The following is a 21,600-nucleotide window of genomic DNA, read 5'->3' as shown; positions in this document are numbered from 1 at the left end:
AACCTGTTGGAGTCTGCAAGAGACCTGAGACTGAGATTTATCTTCCAACAAGACAATGATCCAAAACATAAAGCCAAATCTACAATGGAATGGTTCACAGATAAACGTATCCAGGTGTTGGAATGGCCAAATCAAAGTCCAGACCTGAATCCAATCGAGAATCTGTGGAAAGAGCTGAAGACTGCTGTTCACGAACACTCTCCATCCAACCTCACTGAGCTCGAGCTGTTTTCCTTGCTGTTTTGCAAGGAAGAATGGACAAGCATTTTTGTCTCTCGATGTGCAAAACTGATAGAGACATACCCCAAGCGACTTGCAGCTGTAAATGCAGCAAAGGGTGGCGCTACAAAGTATTAACGCAAGGGGGCCGAATAATATTGCATGCCCCACTTTTCAGTTTTTTATTTGTTAAAAAAGTTTGACCCGTCCAATAAATTTCATTCCACTTCAAGATTGTGTCCCACTTGTTGGTGATACTTCACAACAAATTAGAATTTTATAACTTTATGTTTGAAGCCTGAAATGTGTCAAGAGGTTGACCTGTTCAAGGGGGCTGAATACTTTTGCAAGGCACTGTGTGTGAAATGTCTGGTCGTAAACGGTGTTTTCGAGCTGTACTGTGTTGTTGTAATTCAGCAAAATAACATGAAACACAACTAGTTACTCTCCCTTTGCTTTTAACTGGGGTATTTAGCAGCGAGCAGACAGACATTAAACGTAGCAGTGCTCGTTTTAAAGGCTGGCCGTTCACAACAGCCTCGAGCTCCGAGGGGAGAGAAGCAAAGCAAGAGCATTGAGGCTCCAGCATAGCAGAACTGTTCAGACACTATTTGGAATCAGGGGGAAAAAAGCTATGTTTATAAACAGATTAAGTCGTGTTGTAGACTGCCTATTGGTAGCAGATCTGAGCTTCTATGTGTGCTCGTGAGTTTTTGCAGCCGTAACTGGTTCTGGATGACGGCTTCATAGCAGACAGCTGTTCTTCCCTCTTCCCGGTACTGCGTACCTGCGCAGAATCTTTTAGTGGTACGCAGTACCGGACCGTACCGGCTCACTTTCACCCCTGCCCATGAACATACAGTTAGGCCCAAAATGTTTCACGGCCTTTATCACTTCCAAAATGGAAGTGATAAAGGCATCTCTGAAAAGACACTAAGACAATATATAGGTGGCATTTTGTTTTTGAAAAAATGTTTCATTGACATTTTAATAAAAATAACATGCAGAAGATTATTAATACACTTGTCAATAATTAATTAAAAACTCTTTATTGTCATCGTAGCAATCAAACTGTTCATACAGCTAATAGCTGAGGAGATATTTGCATGTTTCCACAGAAAAAGAAATGTACTTGAAGTCTTTGAGATTGGAAGGACTCCTTGCCAGCACACTTATCTTTTGCTCTCACCACAGATTCTCTATCTGATTCAAGTACGAACTCTAGCTGGGCTGCTCCAAAAATTTTAATTTACTTCGAATCAGAAGAAACATGTTAGTAAACTTAAAAGACTACTTTAAATCTAAATCTGCTAGGGGTATGAATCATTTTGGGCTTAACTGTAGCTTTTAAATTTTGGCTCCATATCTGTTTATTAAAAACCGAGACATTGTGGAATACGTCATATTTTGTAAGATTTAAAAGTTAGATTTAAATAGTTTATGATACATGTTTATACCAGATGATTTTATTATGGCCTGATACATGAAACCCTAATTACCATGGCTGTTTAAACCTATACTTTCTGTTTGCTGTTTAAATTGCTTACAAAGTTCTAGTTTACATTGACTGTATTTGCTATTTGCCTTAACCCTTCTAAGGGCTCTACAACTTACTACTCAGGAAGTAAACGTAAACCAAGTAAACGAAGACTACAGAGACACACAAAGCTGTTTAATCACAGAAACATTGGCTGGGACAAACATACTAATTGCTTTGTTACAAATGGGTAATCTTTAAAAAAAATTACAGTGATACAATAATATTAAAGCCAAATATGGTACACATTGTCAACCGACAACATATTTGTCGAATGTGTCCTAAAATTCAGCAGCTTCTGTTGCTGTAGTTCTGTACAGAAACAAACTCTTCTGTTGTTATTTGGATTATTTGTCAAAATTTGACTGCGTTTAAGACCCTTTTCAACTGTAGCCTTTGGCCAGAGGATAATTTAAAAGCAGGCACTGGCTGGAAACGCGTTCTTCTAAGTGAATATTGAGCTGTAGTATACTGGTATATTATGCTTACTAAAATGACTGTATGTTTACATGTTGCCCTCATTAACTGGAATCACAATCATACATGTGCTCCCAGTTCGTATTCCCACATCCTTCAGTGATTTCTTCTGAGCAATTACAGATATGATGAAACTTTAGGTTTTTAACCAATTCAAATTTGCACTGTAATCTGCAGCTTGTGCCATAAACCGTACACTGAATAAAAAGTGTAACTAGAACAAGAAATGTTCACAATTGTGTTAAATTCATGGTATTTCTCTTCCTTATCCTTTCAAGAAGCATGAAAACATATAAACACTGAAAAAATAAATCAAACTGCTCATTCTTTTCAGGTTGAGAAGTTAAATATTTCCTCTGCGGGTGTGTTTGTGATAACCATCTATATTCTGGGTCACAGGTGGGTGGAAGTGGAGAAGCAAAGTTTTATGGTGAAGGGGTTGTAGCTGCCTGCAAGTCAGAGAGAAAAAGCCTACTTTATAATAATGAATGACTGAAACAATGTGCTTCACAATCTCTTTAACAACAAAGTAACACGGTTATTTATTCTGTCTGAAAGACGTTTTTACCAGAATCCCTTACCAGCTATTCTAAACTGGTGGTGGTTAAGCACGATCAAAGCTTCAACAGCAGCAGCTTTACAGTCAAACTCCAACAAACCAGAAAGGGTCTTAGAGCTGGCTATAAAATAAAGAAGGCGAAAGTCTGAGTGTCACAGTTTTCCAATATTTTCCATCAGTGACTTTTTCACTCCACCGTAGGACTACTTTTAACTCACGTTTGGCATCAAAGACCTTATACTTGGTGAAGGCAGGAGCGTTGTGTTCAGAACAGAACTGAAGGAAAACGGAAAAGAGAGATCAGACTGATTTTTGGTTAAGAAAGGAACATTTAAATGTTTAATGTAGCCTTTGATCTGAATGACCTCACGTTTAGCAGCTGCTGTTGGTTGAGGGTGGGTGGGGCGTTGTAGAAGTGCAGAACAGCGGTCGGTGGCTGGATGATGTTTCTGTGACTGTGTAGACTACTGAAGCGATTGTTTCTGGTCAGACTGAAGTCCTGATAGCTGCTGCTGCCGTCAGCCAGTTCAAATACATGATTGGGAATCACTGCTTGCTGCCTGGACACACTAAGATGCAACAGATGGACATATTGATATCAAAAGCCATACCCAATGACTATAAGCAAAAATGAAAAATCATTGATATGATGCAATAAACAGTTTTGGTTAGGGAGAACAACTAGATGAAAAGATAAAAACAATTCTTGGGAAGCAACAAAATGTTTTTAGGTAAGGCCAAATTTCTTCTTGATTGAATGGTTTTTGACTCTAAAGGTTGTGGCTTTTGACTCTCTGGCACAGGATGTTACAAAGTAACACGTCATACCGCCAGGACCTCATGGTCCAGTTGAATAATCCAGGGTACTGAGATAATACTGAGATTTTCTACTTTTCTACATGTTTTTTTATGTCAGTAAATACAGCAGACTTTAAGCTCCTTGGAATTTTACTCTTTTTAAAAAAAATCCAAATCTTTACAAATATTTTTAGGTGGAAGGGCTGAATTGTATAATAGACCCCTGCATCTTGCGTCAGAAATTGAAATTATAATTATTATTACTTTAAACTTTTATTTTACCAGGTGAAATATTTGAGAGGCAGTGTCTACTTTTACAAATATAACCTGGACATGTGGTTGATGTGGGCTGATGTGCCTCTGAGCCAGAAACTGAGCCAATTACTGAGTAATGAGGAGGCCAACTGACTAGGCAGTCTCCTCATTGTCTACATCTGATGGGCTGGACCAAGGTGTTGTTATTTCCAATCACCACAAACAACAGATAACCAGGCTCTCCACCCACTCATTGCAAGATCCTCTGATTCAGTGATGGAGTTAGTCTGGCCTCTAAATTTGCTAAAAGTGTTTAAGGAATCTTAAGTTTATTTTAATCTTGTATTCTTTATCTTTTGTCATTTTGTGCTCTTGCCACTCATTAAACCAGAAATCTTGCCATTTACTGTGAGTCTGCTTTTGGGTCCCTTTCATCTAAGGGATTCTCAAATGCTGTCAATGTCCACTGTCGCTACATGCTCATCCAGGAGGAGTGACTGCTGCAAGTCACTGACTCGATACAATCTGCTGGGTTTCCTTAGATAGAAAACCTTTTAACCAATCTGAATAATAAACTGAATTTGACTGCACTGTTTGATAGTTAGGATTAATTGGAATGTATGAACCTGACTTCAAATCTGTATGATTCGATTGAATTGACTTTGTGAAGGGCCTTGAGACGACATGTGTTGTGAATTGGCTATATATAAACAAAACTGAATTCAATTCAATTGAAAATACTGAGTGGTGAGTATTTTAAACGCTATTGACAGAACCTGGTCACAGTATAATGTAATATTAGTCAGCCCACACCCCATCAACCTTATCCTCCACACTGTTCCTATAAAACCCTCAAGCTTGTTTGGGTATTAGTCTCACCAGACATTTAGTTTCTTGCCAAACACCTTGGTGCCATTGAGGTGGGTCACAGCGCGATCCACAGCATACTCATCAGCCATCTCCACCAGTGCTGTTCCAGAAACACTCTTCATAAACTTTACCTGTAAAAACAAGCAGTGAAGACCACTTAAAAATGCTACTGGGGATGAAATGTGAATAAGACTAAGAACAAATAAAAAATACAGATAAAGAAAAGATAATCTTTACCACAACTAACAATAGTGATTAGATGGAAGTTTCATCACAGAATAATTTACAGAAATTTGGAAGTCATTTAAGCACTGTTTTGGTTTTTATGTACTTGTTGCACATCCCTTCTGTGTTGTATTTATCAGCTATTAAGACAAAAGCCAGAATTTATCATTAAGAGTTTCTGTTTTACAGCTAAGATTTTTAGACACTATGTTTGCATGTTTTGACAACTTAGGTAACATATTTATCACTTAGAAGAGCAGAGCAGCAAAGTCTGAGGAACTGAGTTGTTAGATCCATCATTTTCCTTAAACAATTATTTTAACTTTGTAACCTGAATGTGTTTTTTAAGACAATATTTTAAAATTAGGAAGTTCAGCCTATCATCATGGACTGGATTTGATTGATGTCATTCCTTTATTTCCTGTAAATAGATTATATTTACATATGTTTTATTGCTTACCATACTTTTTACAAAACACTGCAATAAGGTTTTTAGCTGCAACCTATCAATGATCATCAGTACATTTATGATTTGATAAAACTTTACATATCAGTTCAAACCCTTGACTGTCCAACCAGAAAATCTGAAATGCCCTTCTCTTGCTTTTATCTTGCAAAAATAGCACTAAAGCATAGCAACTGAAGTATTTCCTGTTTAGACAAGCTAAGTTAAATCTTTAGCAATATTTTTTTTTAATTCTGCATTATTTTAGTTTAAAGAACAAGGTGATTTTAGTATTTAAATTGTGCAAAATAAATAAACTTTACTAACTGAAACTGTTTACATATTAAATCCTAGATCTATTACATCCTTGCCAGTCATAACAAGAATCAAAATATAAAATCTACTAAATACTAGTACTTAGTAGATTTAGGATTACAGCTGCTAGAATGTGTAAAACAAAACAAACCATTATGTATCAAAGAAAGAACTGTTTAAAACAAGATTATCCAACAAAAACTATGTCTGACATTACAGTCTTAACATGAATGCTTAAACAAACCTTTTCCACATTGCCATATAGACAAAAGAGGTTGAAGATGCGGTTACAGTTCATGTTGTTTGGATGGAGGCCGCTCACCATGGCAACAGAGGTACAGCACAAAAGGGTGGAAGGACGTGTGGAAGAGAAGGGCTTTGGGAGGAGTTGTCTGTAAGAGACCAGGTCCTGTACCTGTTCATGGCTTCTTCTATACCTGCTGTTAGGAGGCAGGGGCAACAGAGAACAGTGTGGGCCTGTGCAGAGGCACATACACACACAGTTACTGTGGGATTTAAAATAAGGAGTTAGTAACAAACAGAATAAGAGGTAGACAAACAGTCACTACCATAGCCATTGGATGGATGCTCTCCCAGAATGGCTTGACGATGCCTTCCCTTTCCCCGATCTGGAACACCCAATAATAAAATAATTTAAAATTAAGCGATAATAGTTGGCTCGTGGTTATCATTGTTGCCTCACAGCAAAAAGTCATTGGTTCAAACCCTGGCTGGTGCCTAATTGTGTAGTTTCTATCAACTCTCTTAACATGAATGGGTCTTCTTAAAGTATTCTCATGGATTTATATTTCTGTTTTTCCATAGTTTCTTAGCTGCTTTGGCTCAGTGTATAGAAGCTCAAAGGTAGGTTTTCATCAGCACTCCAGCCACACTTCATCTTCCATTAAGATTTGTATGTGATTATTTTATTCCAGCAAAAGAAGATGCAAGATGCAAAGAAAATGCATTGTCTTGCCCTTTGATAAGTTAGGGATTGGCCTTGGACCATGAGTGCTGCTACTACTAACACTGCTGCTGCTGAAGGCCTCTACTGCTGACACACTGCTGCTGAAAGCTGCTGCTGCTAATTCTGCTTGAAGTTACCTGCCTGTTTGGAGGCTACACCATGGCAACTCGCAGTAAGAGTAGAAACAGAATAACCAACAAAGAGGAGAAGGAGTATGTCACAATGGAGTCTGTAAAGGAGAAGTTGGATCATCAAAAGGAGGTCTATGAAGACCTGCTTAAGAGGCAGAAGAGGGCCTTCAGGAAGTTTTGTCAAATGGTTCTGGACAGTAAGAGAGCGGACTCTTTTGTGGGAGAGTTACAAGAGCTTAAGGTGAGTTTAAATTACTCCCAGAAAGATATTGATGACTCAGCAGGCTGATTTAAGAGACATTAACAAGCAAGTCAATGATCTCAGGCCTCTTGTGTCTATGAATGGATGCGATGAGCAACTAGAATACTTGGAAAATCAGTCTACGTCTTACTAAAATGCTAAAGGTAGATGCTCCAGTGGAGATTGAACGTGCCCATAGAAATGGGAAGTTTAAAAGTGAAAATGATAGACCAAGATCTATTGTTGTAAAACTGCTGTGCTTTAAAGACAAACAACTGATCCTGAGTCATGCTAGATCTCAGCTGAAGAGCACCTCCATCTACATCAGCGAGTACTTCTCTGAAAGAGTAAGAAGAGCAAAGCTTTTACCATTACTAAAGGAGGCAAGAGCAAGAGGAGACTATGCTGTGATCAGGTATGACCTCTTGATTGTGAAGCATAGAAGGAGGCATTAAAAGGAATGTGATCCATATGTGTTAAGTGTTTGTATGTTTTAAACATGCAGCTAAAGCTACCAAAAAAGGCAACATACCAGCTAATGTTAAAGCTGACCCAATGGATTCTAATATAGAATTCCTTTGTTTAGAGGTTCATATTCCTCATATTAGACCAATAATTGTAGGCTGCATTTATAGGCCACCAGCTTTGAATGCACTATATGTAGATGCAATGTGCTCTTTACTTAGAAAGATATCGGAGTTGGGCAATGAAATGTATATATTAGGCGATTTAAATATTGACTGGCAGTCTAGAACAGGCCCACTAAAGAAAAGGCTAAAAGATACTGCACTTATTTGTGACTAAAACAACTCGTTAAACAACCCACTAGAATATTCTGTGATAACTCAGTGCACATATTTTCAACATGCAGCGATCATATTTATGCCAATAACAGTGTTGTTTGCTCAAAAGCAGATTCTGCCCCTGTCGGATTTACAGATCATAATGTAGTTGCTGTGGTAAGGAAAGCTAAGGCACCAAAAACTGGTCCAAGAATACTTAAGAAGAGAGGTTATAGGAAATTTTGTAAAAATGAATTTGTTAGTGACATAGAGGAAATAGACTGGAACCAAGTGTTAGGGATCAAAGACATAGATATAGCTGTCAAACCTTTCAATGACTTGTTTCTTTCTGTAGTGGATAAACAGGCATCGTTAAGGAAGTTTACAGTGAAAGCTAATAAGGCTCTATGGATTGATGCTGAGCTTACACAGGCCATGGCATGCAGAGACTCATAGAAAAAGGAAGCTTGTGTTTTAAGAAAAACTGCACACCCAGAGAAATGGACTGCTTACTGCAAAGAGAGGAACACAGTGACTAAACTGAACAGGAAAAAGAAAAGAGAATATTATAGACACTTATTGTAGGAGAAAAAGAATGATGGAAGACAGCTCTGGAAAACTTTGAATGAGTTAATGGGCAAATCAAACACATCATTCATAGAAGTGGATGGCCTTTTTCTAACAAAAGGGAAACCGATATCAACTTATTTTAGTAACTTTTTTGCTAATAAAATTCATACGTTTAGACAAAGAATTGAAAATTACAGGAGTTATGTCACCTCATTTAAAATAATCAAGGACTCAATAATGAGAGGTAAAGATTGTGATTTCATGTTTCATCTGTTGAGTCCCTGAGATAAGAAGTGGAAAAATAGTTTACAATCTGAATGATTACAAACCATCAGCAATGGATGAGGTGGATGGTAGATTACTAAAAGTAGCATTGAGTAAGACAGCTGTTCCAGTGTGTCACATATTCAACCTATGTTTGGCACAAGGAATCTTTCCACAAGCATGGAAATCTGCCAAAATAATTCCTCTCCTGAAGAATAAAAGTGATGGCATCTCAGCAGTAAATAGTAGGCCAATTAGTATCCTTCTCGTCCTGAGCAAACTAATAGAAAAATAAGTTTTCGTACAGATTTTCAAATATTTAAACGTAAATGAATACAATTTTGAATCACAGCATGAATATAAGGAAAATCGCTCAACTAGTACTGCACTGGCAGAGATGATTGATCGGTGGCTAACCAATGTTGACAACAGAATGATAGTGGGTGGAGCTTTTCTAGATTTTAGTGCTGCTTTGGACTTAGTAAATCATGAACTGTTACCAGAGAAACTATCTGCATATACAGGTCCTTCTCAAAATATTAGCATATTGTGATAAAGTTCATTATTTTCCATAATGTCATGATGAAAATTTAACATTCATATATTTTAGATTCATTGCACACTAACTGAAATATTTCAGGTCTTTTATTGTCTTAATACGGATGATTTTGGCATACAGCTCATGAAAACCCAAAATTCCTATCTCACAAAATTAGCATATCATTAAAAGGGTCTCTAAACGAGCTATGAACCTAATCATCTGAATCAACGAGTTAACTCTAAACACCTGCAAAAGATTCCTGAGGCCTTTAAGACTCCCAGCCTGGTTCATCACTCAAAACCCCAATCATGGGTAAGACTGCCGACCTGACTGCTGTCCAGAAGGCCACTATTGACACCCTCAAGCAAGAGGGTAAGACACAGAAAGAAATTTCAGAACGAATAGGCTGTTCCCAGAGTGCTGTATCAAGGCACCTCAGTGGGAAGTCTGTGGGAAGGAAAAAGTGTGGCAGAAAACGCTGCACAACAAGAAGAGGTGACCGGACCTTGAGGAAGATTGTGGAGAAGGGCCGATTCCAGACCTTGGGGGACCTGCGGAAGCAGTGGACTGAATCTAAAATATATGAATGTTAAATTTTCATCATGACATTATGGAAAATAATTAACTTTATCACAATATGCTAATATTTTGAGAAGGACCTGTAGTTTCTCTTACACATCACTAAACTGGATAAGAAGTTACTTAACCTGTAGATGCCGATCTGTATTTTCCAATGGGAGTTCTTCTTCTCCTAAATATTTAGCTACTTCGAGCCATTACTTTTCTCACATTTTATAAATGACATGCCACATGTCATTAAAAGGTGTAGTACAACTCTATGCAGATGACGCTACAGTCTATTATGTTGCAAGTAATATGGCAGAGCTAAGACTTACACTGCATTCTGATCTCCAGCTGCTAAAAGACTGGATAAATGAGAACAAATTGATTTTGAATATATCGACAACAAAGAGTATTCTATTTAAATCTAGACATCAGGCCAGTGATGAACTTCATATTAGGTTTAAGGGGGTTGAAATTGAGAGTGCAGAAAGTAAAACTCTTCAGAGTAATAGTTGATGAACAGCTGTCATGTGGGAAGAACATTAGTTCAATTGTAAAGAAAATTGGTAGAAATGTGTCTTGTATACAGAGATGTAGCTCACTTCTGACCTCTGCTTCGAGTCCTGGTGGTTCAGTCATTGCTATTATCCCACCTGGATTACTGTTCTGTGGTGTGGTCTGGGGCATCCAAAAAACACCTGTTTAAACTTCAGTCTACACAGAATAAAGCTGCTAGATTGGCACTGGGTTGTTGTCCATTTGATTGGAGATAGAGCTCAGCTGCTCTTTATGAACGTCTGTCATGGCTCAGGGTAGACTAAGTATCATTTATTATGCCTATTTAGAAATATATGCCATAGTAGACAACCTTCTTCTTTACGTGGGTGCTTACGTTATGTGGGAGATCAACACAATTATTCCACCAGACAAGCCTTTCGTGGTCATTTGGTCCGTCCAAGACCCATGACTGAAAAAGTTTGAACCTAGTATATCCTGAGCTTTTATCACACTTGAAGTACAGCATCTCCTGCAAGATGGACAGCAGCTGTGTGTCAAATGTTACAGAGATCTGAGGGATAATAGTATCCCAACTACTACTGGGTAGCTACATGGGTGTTTCTGTTCAGGTAAATGCAAATGCAGTGGGTTGGTAAAGTGCATGTAAAACGTCTTTGTGCTGAGCTAGACACATGGACAAAATTGTTGGTACCCCTCGGTTAATGAAAGAAAACCCACAACGGTCACAGAAATAACTTGAATCTGACAAAGGTAATAATGAATACAAATTCTATGAAAGTGAACAAATGAAAGTCAGACATTGCTTTTCAAACATGCTTCAACAGAAGTATTTTAAAAAATAAACTCATGAAACAGGCCTGGACAAAAATGATGGTACCCTTAACTTAATATTTTGTTGGGCAACCTTTTAAGGCAATCACTGCGATCAAACGATTCCTTTATTTTTCTGCTAAAAATGTGGCCACCCTAGTTAGGAACACTGTTGGAAAATACTGTTCTCCTTAATATGGAATGTTTGGTAGTGAAATGTCGAACATACAAAATGTTAAGTAATTTCTGCTCCCTCTGGAGGGTGGCTGCCTGCCTTCCACTCTGGGCTTATGCTAAATTAGTACTGTGAAAATGGTACTTCCTGATAAGCAGGCTGATAAACGCTAAGCTAGAGGTGGCTTTGATAGTGCCTGGGACTTTTAATATGCTAAACTATGGGAGTTTTCTCCAGATTTGACAGATTCATAAACATTATAAATAGGGACAACAGCAGTTTGGAATCAGTTTTATTGTAACATCTGAGAGAATATAAAGCTGTTGCAGCTCAACACTTTGACATGTAAGACCAGAACTCTGTGGAGCTGATCCTGCCCAATACACCTCTAATCTGCTGAATAAAATCAACCACTACAGCAGTTCAAGTATGAGCAGAGGCTTCTTCAGCATTAAATCACTATTTTGAGCATACTTACTAGGGATTGTTCAAGGATGGATAAATATGTTTAGTCATATATGCAGTTTTGCACAAATCTCTACCCACAAAGAGCATCAGTATTTTCCCAAATCAGCAGCTGTCGCTAGACAGCACATTGATGCCCCTCCTCAAAGCCAAGGTTGCTGCCTACTGATCAGATGATGTAGTGGATAATGGCAAGGCTAAAAAGATAAACGGTGACAAGCGCTTTATAAATAAACTTGACTTGATTCAGAACTATAACAGACTGTGGCCAGTAGGGTGACTGTGTACTACTTCGTAGTTTGATTTAAGCACAGCAAGATATGGGTTCTGTGGGTGTAATTTTCTTCCTGACAAGTCTGAATTTTACCAGATATAGACATGTCAAAGTTGATTAGGCATGTTGATTTCTGTTATACCATAGATGCTGGCACTTTGAAAAACTTACACACACAATATGAGCAAAGGAAGAACATAAAGTTCTGTTATGTCTTTGAAGTAGGTGACGCTTTCAATTTGCTCCAATTAATTTTGTTCACTAATACTGGAGATCGGTATCCTACTGTATGTGATAAATCCACAAGCAGTTTACTTCAAAACTATGAGAAGCCATGCTAGCAGTCTCCTCCGCTCCGTCTACTTCCATTTGAACAATCCGCTTTGACCCACAATAAATCATGACATCGGCCTACAAATGCGGCCTTCGAAGGATGCAGCCCCTGAGTCTCCATAGTCCTCAACATGGCGGGGTTTGTATTTCAGGTAGAGGCATACTTACTGAGTCTGGAGTGTACGGCCGTACACTAGAGGGCGCCTCTGGTGTTCGGCAATGTGAAATGCTCACAGCTATTGTTTTGTTTTTGTGAAAGACAGAAAACATTCTACAGTGACAAAACTCCACATTACAATGCACAAATAGTTTCGGAACAATTGGAACGAAACTCTGAATGTATGAGGTTTTTGATGTTTAACTCAAAGAATACAATTTGTGCACTTGTACTTAAGAAACTAAATAGGTGTAACTACTGTTTTGTATTTGTGAAAGACTGAAAAAACTCCTATAGCCTTTCTCTCTGTGACTTCAAATTGACAGTTACATAGTTTTACCCCAAAATAACTTTCATATTGAAACAACAGGCTGATATGCAATAGCGTAACAGGGTTTCATGTTGGACCAGAACCAGGTGACTCTTGTGCAGCACAACTCAGAAACAGGTGGTTTAAACAGGTTTACTGAAATTATGCTTTCTGGCAGTATCGGGGTTCCGTTGTCGTCAGGTTTCAGGAATCAGCTCACTGAGGGGAAGATAACAGTTATTAACTGTAAGATGGTTTGAATGATGAAGAGCAAGCAGGGCTTACTTTTGATGAATCTGTTGAGACTGGGAGAAGTGAGCAAACCATGGAAGCTGAGGTTGGCAGATTGATAGGCTGTGTGAGCGAGCTTCTCCAGTCGGCGAGTGACATTGGAGGGTGGACAGGCAGGGCAGATAGAGTGAGGAGTTATTCTGCAGTCTGATCCGGTGGATCCAGGGAGGTCCTCGGGCTGCAGTAAATTTATTTAAGTATTTACCGTTTTGGTAGGAGACTACACCACGGCGGGTTATCCTGGACGAGGGTTTTGCTGGCAGCCACCAGAGAACGAGGCAGAACATTGAAGGTAAATACAGGGCAGCGTTCAGCTGGCAGCAACCTTAGAGGTAGAACAGAGCTGGGGTTAGCAAACCAACAGGTCAGGACAAAGGCAAGAACTGAGCAGGGTTCGTTGGCCTGATTACCACTCGGCAGAGTAAACAATCCGAGGCCTCCTCCAAGGTCTCAGCAGCTTTTGAAGCTCCTCAGGTGATTGCTTTGATGTGAAACAGCTGTGCAGCTGCACCTGCCTGCCGCAACCTAGTGGAGAGAATGAAACACCACACAACACAACAAACCTGCACTTAGCTCCGTGGCCTGACATCACCCCCCGCCCCATCAACGAATGCCTCATGACATCTGAACAGAGGTGGATGGAGCTAAAGCCTCAAACTCAGCGACGAGATCAGTGTCGAGGATGAAGCTTCTGGGAACCCATTGGCGCTCCTCAGGACCATAACCCTCCCAGTCCACCAGGTACTGAAAATCCCTCCCTCGATGCCGGGAGGCTACGATCCAGCGGACATCTTAGGCCGGATGGCCATCAATTTCCCGGGCAGATGGAGGGGATACGGCCAGAGGGCACATAGGAGTAGACAGGACAGGTTTAATTTGAGAGACATGAAAGGTAAGGTGAACACGGAGGTGTGATTTTAAATGGACCGAGGAATCTCGGGGCGAGTTTCCGGGAGTATGCTTTAAAGGGAAAGTTTTTAGCGGTGAGCCAAACCTCTTGTCCGAGTACGTATGTGGGGGCCAATCTCCTCTGGTCTGCGTACCTCCGGACACATCCCTTAATGTCCCAAGTAAGATATCCAATTACACAGGACTGAGGGATAATGGACTCGGGTTTGGGTCATCCTTGTCTGTGGAGAACTGTCATGAGAGGGACTCTGGCTTGGTGTTTCTGTAACCGGGTCTGTAGGTGATGGAGAAATTGAAATGAGAGAAAAACAAGGACCAGCAGGCCTGACGGGAGATGAGGCGTTTAGCCGTTTGAAGGTAGGCTAGACTCTTGTGGTCGTTCCAGATAATTAAGTGCTCTCCAGCCAATGACGCCACTCTTCCAAGGCCATTTTAATGGCTAGTAGCTCTCGGTCACCAACGTCATAATTTCTTTCAGGAGGTGTAAAGCACCTGGAAAAGAAAGCACAGGGGTGCAGCTTGTCATTTTTGGTGACATTTTGAGACAGGACGGCTCCAACCCCGGTATTGGAGCCATCCACCTCCAATACAAATTGGAGCTTGGGATCCGGATAAACCAGGATAGGGGCTGACAAGAACCTTTCTTTGAAGGACTGGAATGCTCTCTCTGCTTCTGGAGTCCAAAGGAACGTGGTTTTGGTAGAAGTGAGGGCTGTTAAGAGGTGAAGCCAGGACCCTAAAGTTTCTGATGAACATCCTGTAGAAGTTAGCAAACCCCAGGAATCGTTGAAGTTCCTTTCGAGAGCTGAGAGTGGGCCACTCCATTACTCCCTGGATTTTACATGGGGCCGCCTTCACCTGTCCACCCTCAAGAACAAAACCAAGAAAGGTTATTGTGGGTACTTTTACATTGAAATTGTTCTCCAGCAGGTGTTGGAGGACTCTTTGGACGTGATTCATTTGAGTTTCCAGATCCTTGGAGAAAATGGGTATGCCATCCAAGTAAACAAACACAAACACTTTATAGGGCCAGAAAGATTGCCGAGGAATTAGTCAAATCGAATGGCGTGACTAAATATTCAAAATGGTCTAATGGTGCGCCATTGGAGTGCCGCAAGGGTTTTCCATCTCTGTGGTCCCATGGTAGCCTGAGCCCCAATTTTATTGTACAATTTAGACAATCTCACTTATAACATTTTCATGACATTCACATGTAAGGTCTTGGGGGTGGTTGCACTCAATGGCATCAGGAGGGAAGGATATCCTAGTATCCTAACCTCTGGTGCCTGCGCTCACCTCTAAGGGTATAATTGCATGTAGACATTGAGGGTTCAGAATGGGGGGGGCAGACCCTCTTCCCCACCGTTTTTCTTTTAAAATGCACACTACAACAACACGTATCAACTCCACATTTGAGCTGGCGGAGGGAGGCTTGGGGTCTTTTCACACCCCCGTTCGCTATTTCCCATCTGTGGTCGCAGGCCGGGAGAGGGAATGGGCCCTCTAGTCGGGTCTGAGCTGGGGTTGCGGGTCGGGTCTTGGGGATTATCTGGTGCTGGGCTGGCATTTCGGCTCTCTCGGGATCGCTTGGGTTCCCTTGGATCTTGGCCCCTGGCTTTGGGCCCTGGTCTGCTGGCTGGGGGGGTGCCGGGCTCCGGCGAGGGGGTCCTAGCCTGCGTTTATTGGGATGTGGCCCCGCTTTGATGGAGGGGCTGGCCAGCTGGACTGCTTTGTGGCCATGCGGGGGTGCAACAGCAAGGAGGTCCTGGGTTCAATTCCTGTCCAGGGGTCTTTCTGCATGGAGTTAGCATGTTCTCCCCGTGCATGTGTGGGTTCTCACTGGGTACTCTGGCTTCATCCCACAGTCCAAAGACATGCCTGTTAGGTTAATTGGTCTCTCTAAATTGCCCTTAGGTGTATGAATGAATGTGTGCATGGTTGTTTGTGTGTTGCCCTGCGATGGACTGGCGACATGTCCAGGGTGTACCCCGCCTCCCACCCATAGACTGCTGGATATAGGCACCAGCTCTCCCACAACCCGCTATGGAATAAGCGGTAGAAAATGACTGACTGACTGAAATAATCTTCAACTAATTTAGTAATCAAATAATTGTTAACTGGAGTATATAGATCTAAAACATACCCACTCAGAACAATAATTAGGCCAAAACTGTACAAAAAAAGTATAGATTTTGCATTTAAGATGAAAAATCTACTTTGTCTGTAAATATGCTCTATCCAGAACACCTGAAGTGGAATAGTTTTAGCTTCAACTGCTTCAAATTCTGTAAAAAAAATCTCCTGTTAAGCACATTTTACTGATAAAATAGTCGACAGATTCATTGATTAGCAAAATAATAGTTAGTTGCAGCCCTAGAAGGAAATAATCAGCTGTGTAAATCTAAAGCTTCTCATTGTAATCTATTCTTTATTAGTTGAAACCAAAAAAATATTTATTAGCTAACAGTCTTTTAAACAGAGGAATATGGTAATGACATCTGCTGAAATGAAGGTGTATTGCAGTTTTCTTCACATCTTCCCCACACGTTTGGCTGATTGAAATAAATGGTCAGTGGCCTCTCTGGGCAATGGAAAAACAAAGTGCAAAGTTCCCTGGGATTCCCAATGCCCTTTGGACCTTCTCCACTCCTGTTCATTAGAACGGTTCAGGTAAGAAGTTGTGTCTGGGCAGAGAAAATTAGTTTTGGATGTAACAACCTAAATATTGTTTGTTCCATTGTGTTTGCTTTTGTTTGTGATTGTAGAAGTCAAACAATTGGTGTGCTAGCAGGTTACCTTCTAAACTAACGCAAACAGCTATTGAGACAGTATTATTGTTTTGCCATTTCGTGAGAATCCATAGATATTCCTCTTCATTGATTCCAGTCTTCTTTTATTTGTATATAGTTCATTAATTTTCCTTATTCCTTCATCTTGATGGTTAGTTTTAGTTGAATTGTTCTAGCCTAGTCAAAGAGTTTGTTAATTTAAGTATTTTAAGGACCCCTCCTTGAACCGCCACCTTAATGTGGTGGAGGGGTGTGAGTGCTCGAATGATCCTAGAGGCTATGTTGTCTGGGGCTTAAATGCCCCTGTCAGGGTCTCCCATGGCAAACAGGCTCTAGGTGACGGGTCAGACAAAGAGCGGTTCAAGAACCCCTCATGACAACTACTAAATCGAGGCACGTGACGTCGCCCGGTATGGCGGAGCCAGGGTCCCACCCTGGAGCCAGCCCTGGGGTCGGGACTCATCGGAAAGCGCCTGGTAGCCGGGTTGCTCCTTGCGGGAACCGGCCAGGCCAAGCCCGAACAAGAGACGCGAGGCCATCCCCCAATGGGGGAACCGTGAGGGACCGGTGCAAAGAGGATTGGGCGGCAGACAAAGGTGGAGACCACGGCGGCCCGATCCCCAGATGCTTAGGCTGGCTCTAGGGACGTGGCATGTAACCTCGCTGGGGGGGAAGGAACCTGAGCTTGTGCGGGAGGTTGAGAGATATCGACTAGAAATAGCCGGGCTCGCCTCCACGCATAGCATGGGCTCTGGAAACCATCTCCTCGAGAGGGGATGGACTCTCTTCTACTCTGGAGTGGCCCATGGGGAGAGGCGGCGGGCTGGGGAGGGTTTGCTTGTTGTCCCCCAGCTCAACCGTCTCGTGCTGGGGTTTACCAGTGGATGAGAGTGTCGCATCCCTGCATCTTCGGGTTGGGGACAGATCTCTGACTGTCATCTCGGCCTACCGGCCGAGTGGTAGTGCAGAGTACCCGGCCTTCTTGGCGTCCCTGTCGAAGGTGCTGGATAGTGCCCCTCCCGGGGACTCCATTATTCTGATGGGAGACTTCAACGCCCACGTGGGACACGACAGTGACACCTGGAGAGGCGTGATCGGGAGGAATGGCCTCCCCGATCTGAATCTGAGTGGTGTTTTGTTATTGAACTTCTGTGCTAGTCACGGATTGTCCATAATGATGGACACCCTTATGTTCAAACATAAGGGTGTCCATCAGTGCACTTGGCACCAGGACACCCTAGGCAGGAGGTCAATGATCGACTTTGTTGTCGTATCATCAGACCTTCGGCCGCAGGTTTTGGACACTCGGATGAAGAGAGGGGCTGAGCTGTCACCACCTGGTGGTGAGTTGGATCCGCTGGAGGAGGAGAAAGAAGGATGACCGTAAGAAGGATGACCGGAGAGTGTGTTCCAACTACAGGGGGATCACACTCATCAGCCTCCCTGGTAAGGCCTACGCCAGGGGATTGGAGAAGAGAGTCCGGCCAGCTCTATATTCTCTACAGGGTACTTGAGGGTTCATGGGAGTTTGACCGACCAACCGGTCCACATGTGTTTTGTGGACCTGGAGAAAGCATTTGACTGTGTCCCTCGTGATGCCCTGTGGGGGTTGCTCCAGGAGTATGGAATCGGGGGCCCTTTACTAGGGGCCATCCGGTCTCTGTACAAGCAGAGCAGGAGTTTGGTTCATATTGCCGGCACTAAGTTGGACCTGTTCCCGGTGCATGTTGGACTCCGGCAGGGCTGCCCTTTGTCACCAGTCCTGTTCATAACTTTCATGGACAGGATTTCTAGGCGCAGCCAAGGGCCAGAAGGGGTCCAGTGGATTTTGTCTCTTCTTTTTGCAGATGACGTGGTCCTGCTGGCCCCCTCTAGCCAAGACATACAGCATGCGCTGGGGCGGTTTGCAGCCAAGTGTGAAGCGGCCTCCACATTGAGAGGAGCCAGTTGAGGTGGCTCGGGCATCTATACCGGATGCCTCCTGGACGCCTTCCTTGGGAGGTGTTCCAGGCACGTCCCACCAGGAGGAGGCCCAGGGGACGGCCCAGGACACAATGGAGGGATTATATCTCTCGGCTGGCCTAGGAACGCCTTGGGCTCCCACAGGAGGAGCTGGAGGAAGTGTCTGGGGAGAGGGACGTCTGGGCCTCTCTGCTGCCACCGCGACCCGGTCCCGGATACAGCGGAAGACGACGAGAACAAGTATTTTAAGGAGCTGAATACTTTGTGTTAATAAATTCTTACATTTTGGAGAGAAGTTGTTCCATATGTTCCATATTGTTCCATATGTGTGCAGAGCTTCCAGTTACTGAAGGGCAGAGCTTGAATCATCTTTCATCTATTGTTCCATAATACCACAACATATTGGACTGGTATTCATAGGACAATACTTGACAGACCAAATGTGTATTGGCTAATGATTCCTGATAAGGTGGTGCCCTGAGGTCTCTTTATAAAACATTGCCTAGGATACTAAAAGTGTATGTACGCCCAAAAGCCGATAATGGCGTATGTCATAGAAAATCCAGACTTACCTCAAATAAATAAGGTAAGGTAACGTTGAGGTAAGTCTGGATTTTCTTTGGCATACGCCATTGAAAATCCAGACTTCATGTTTGGAGTACAGAGTTCTTTAAACTGTTTGGCAACCACAGTATAGAGAAATCTGATGTATCGACTGGTCATATTAACAATGCCAAGAAGGCAGGAATTACAGCGCTTAGCACTGGCTGCAATATCCCAGACCTATGAATAATTTCCCAGAATTATGTTTTCTTAAAAGTGGCTTCAGGCAGTGAGTTAATCTGTGATTATGTTAAACACATACCAGCCAGTTAATTTCCACTGGTAAGCGCCGGTTGGGCGGAACCCCAGCGTAGTTAACACCTGTAATTGAACAGGGATGGCGTGATTCAGGTCGGTATCTCTAATACTGGTCCCAGTGCAGCACATAGATCCAAGAGCAATGCTCTAGAAGTCTAAATCGGCTTATAAGCCAGTCATCATCAGGGCCTAGGAAATCTTAATGATTCCTGAATCCTATTCTCCTATTTGCAAGTTCTTCCAGCAGTGCCAAATTATCAATCAAGCAGCATTATGTATGCATTTTCTTTTTCACCAAAAAAAAACCTACAAACGTACTTTCCCTCGTGGCCTAACTGCATTTTTGCTTGCTTTCATACATCTAGCAGCAGAGAGACAGCGCATCTTCCTCAGTTGAAGAAGCAGCATCAACCTCAAATTCTCTACCAACACCAAAGTCCACTATGAAAAGGATCAACACTCCAGGCTGAGCTGATGTTTAAAATTTTTGGTAATGGTATACTTGAAGCCCCTACAGTGTAGGGGACATCATTCCCACGCACCTAGGCCAACTCCATGTATGTGGAATGAACTTGATGTATGTAGAACTTTGTTAGTCCTATTGACAACTCATAGTTGTTATGGACGAGTCTCATTCATCCATCCACACTCAAAAATTCATACACAGATTTGGTAGGCAAGTTGAGGTTCAGTGCCTTCCTCAAGAACACTTTTACATGCGTTGAGGGAAGTTGTATCAACTCACAACCTCCCACAGCTATCACAACTACTCTTCCCACTGAACCACAGCCACCCCCAGTAATGTTGACCTTTAATTCTTCAACCCAACTGTTACCAGACATATTAACATGTGTACATTTTTGAAAAAAAAATTTATAGGAGTAATTTTACTCCACCACAGTGTTTATTTCTATGTGAGTAGTATGTTAAATAGGGTTCGTACACTTTTCCTTCAGTAAGATTCATGTACTTATAACCACAACACAAACAGCATTCCCTAAGTGAAGGGAAGCTATTAACAATGTAACATACTGCGTGCATCAGCCAAAGTCAGATACACCTTTCAACTTCACTGTCAGATGACAACTTGCATCAGTGTCTGAAAAAATAGATTCATCACACATATTGACAGTGGCAGTAAAAGCAATGAAAGAACAAGATAGACAGAAGGATTTCTGCTCCTCTTAAGCTTTCAGCATGTCTATTTTCTGAAATCCTTACAAGGCAATTATTTACTACCCACTGAGGCTAGCTAGGATGAATTAGCCAAACAAAAATGGTGCCACTGATCTGGTTTATTGTACAAAATTAGCTTTACCTTTATAATTATCCACTATTTAAACTTCACAGTTTGAACGTAATATGACAACTGTAGAAAAGTACAGAGTAAAGGGAAATCAACTTAAACATGGTGTTACGAGCCTGAACAGTTTTTTGGTGATGTCATTATCTTTACGTTCTGCCAATGTTGCATGTTTATGACATATTTGCATCAACTACAGCAAGCTTTTCTCTCTGAGGCACTTGTCAGAGACTTTTTTAGTCAGATGCCTTTTTTCTGAGACCTGACAACTTTTTTTAAGACCTGATGCCTGAGACCTGATGCCTTTTTAGGATGGAAGCTGCCAGCACTTCGATGCCTGAGTATTAACCACCAGTGGTAACAAACTCTTGCCAAGCTCAAGCTCTAGTTTTGCTCTCCTGTTCTCTCCAGTGTTTTGAGTAATCTTAGTGTGTCCTCCTCAGGTGAATTCCGGATTTGGCTGAGTTCAAGTGTGTTTCCAGACTCTTCTTAAAAAGTACACTCTGGCTTCTGGATAAGATTCAAGTCTCCAGTTACCTCCTCCGGACAAAGTTCTAGCTGGCAGCTTCCTGGCTCTTTGACCATCTGGCTCAAGCTATAAGCAAACCCTGTCCACCCTCCAACAAGCCTCCACGCAAGTACCTCCACACCTGAGCTCCACACCATCCCCCACACTCCTCAC

General features: G+C 41.9%; 1 protein-coding gene across 5 annotated transcripts in view; it reads right to left on the bottom strand.

Moving 5' to 3' along the window:
* Positions 1–1,870: 1,870 nt before the first annotated feature.
* Positions 1,871–21,600, bottom strand: part of LOC124868729 (heterogeneous nuclear ribonucleoprotein L-like) — a 103,812-nt gene continuing 84,082 nt past the window's right edge. For 4 of the 5 annotated variants that reach the window (XM_047366255.1, XM_047366253.1, XM_047366257.1 and 1 more), the window contains 7 exons: positions 6,270–6,329; positions 5,945–6,177; positions 4,725–4,846; positions 3,163–3,361; positions 3,011–3,068; positions 2,815–2,913; positions 1,871–2,682 (listed from right to left, as the gene is read on the bottom strand). In XM_047366255.1, coding sequence (XP_047222211.1) covers positions 2,627–2,682; positions 2,815–2,913; positions 3,011–3,068; positions 3,163–3,361; positions 4,725–4,846; positions 5,945–6,177; positions 6,270–6,329 — 827 coding nt within the window. In that variant the 3' untranslated portion in view covers positions 1,871–2,626. The remainder of the gene's footprint in view (positions 2,683–2,814; positions 2,914–3,010; positions 3,069–3,162; positions 3,362–4,724; positions 4,847–5,944; positions 6,178–6,269; positions 6,330–21,600) is intronic. The other variant, XM_047366256.1, reaches the window with a different exon arrangement.

The sequence above is a fragment of the Girardinichthys multiradiatus genome, chromosome 5 (assembly GCF_021462225.1).
Source record: "Girardinichthys multiradiatus isolate DD_20200921_A chromosome 5, DD_fGirMul_XY1, whole genome shotgun sequence".
NCBI classification, from domain to species: domain Eukaryota; kingdom Metazoa; phylum Chordata; class Actinopteri; order Cyprinodontiformes; family Goodeidae; genus Girardinichthys; species Girardinichthys multiradiatus.
Note: the sequence above shows the minus strand (reverse complement) of the source record. Positions and strands in the feature narration are given on the sequence as shown.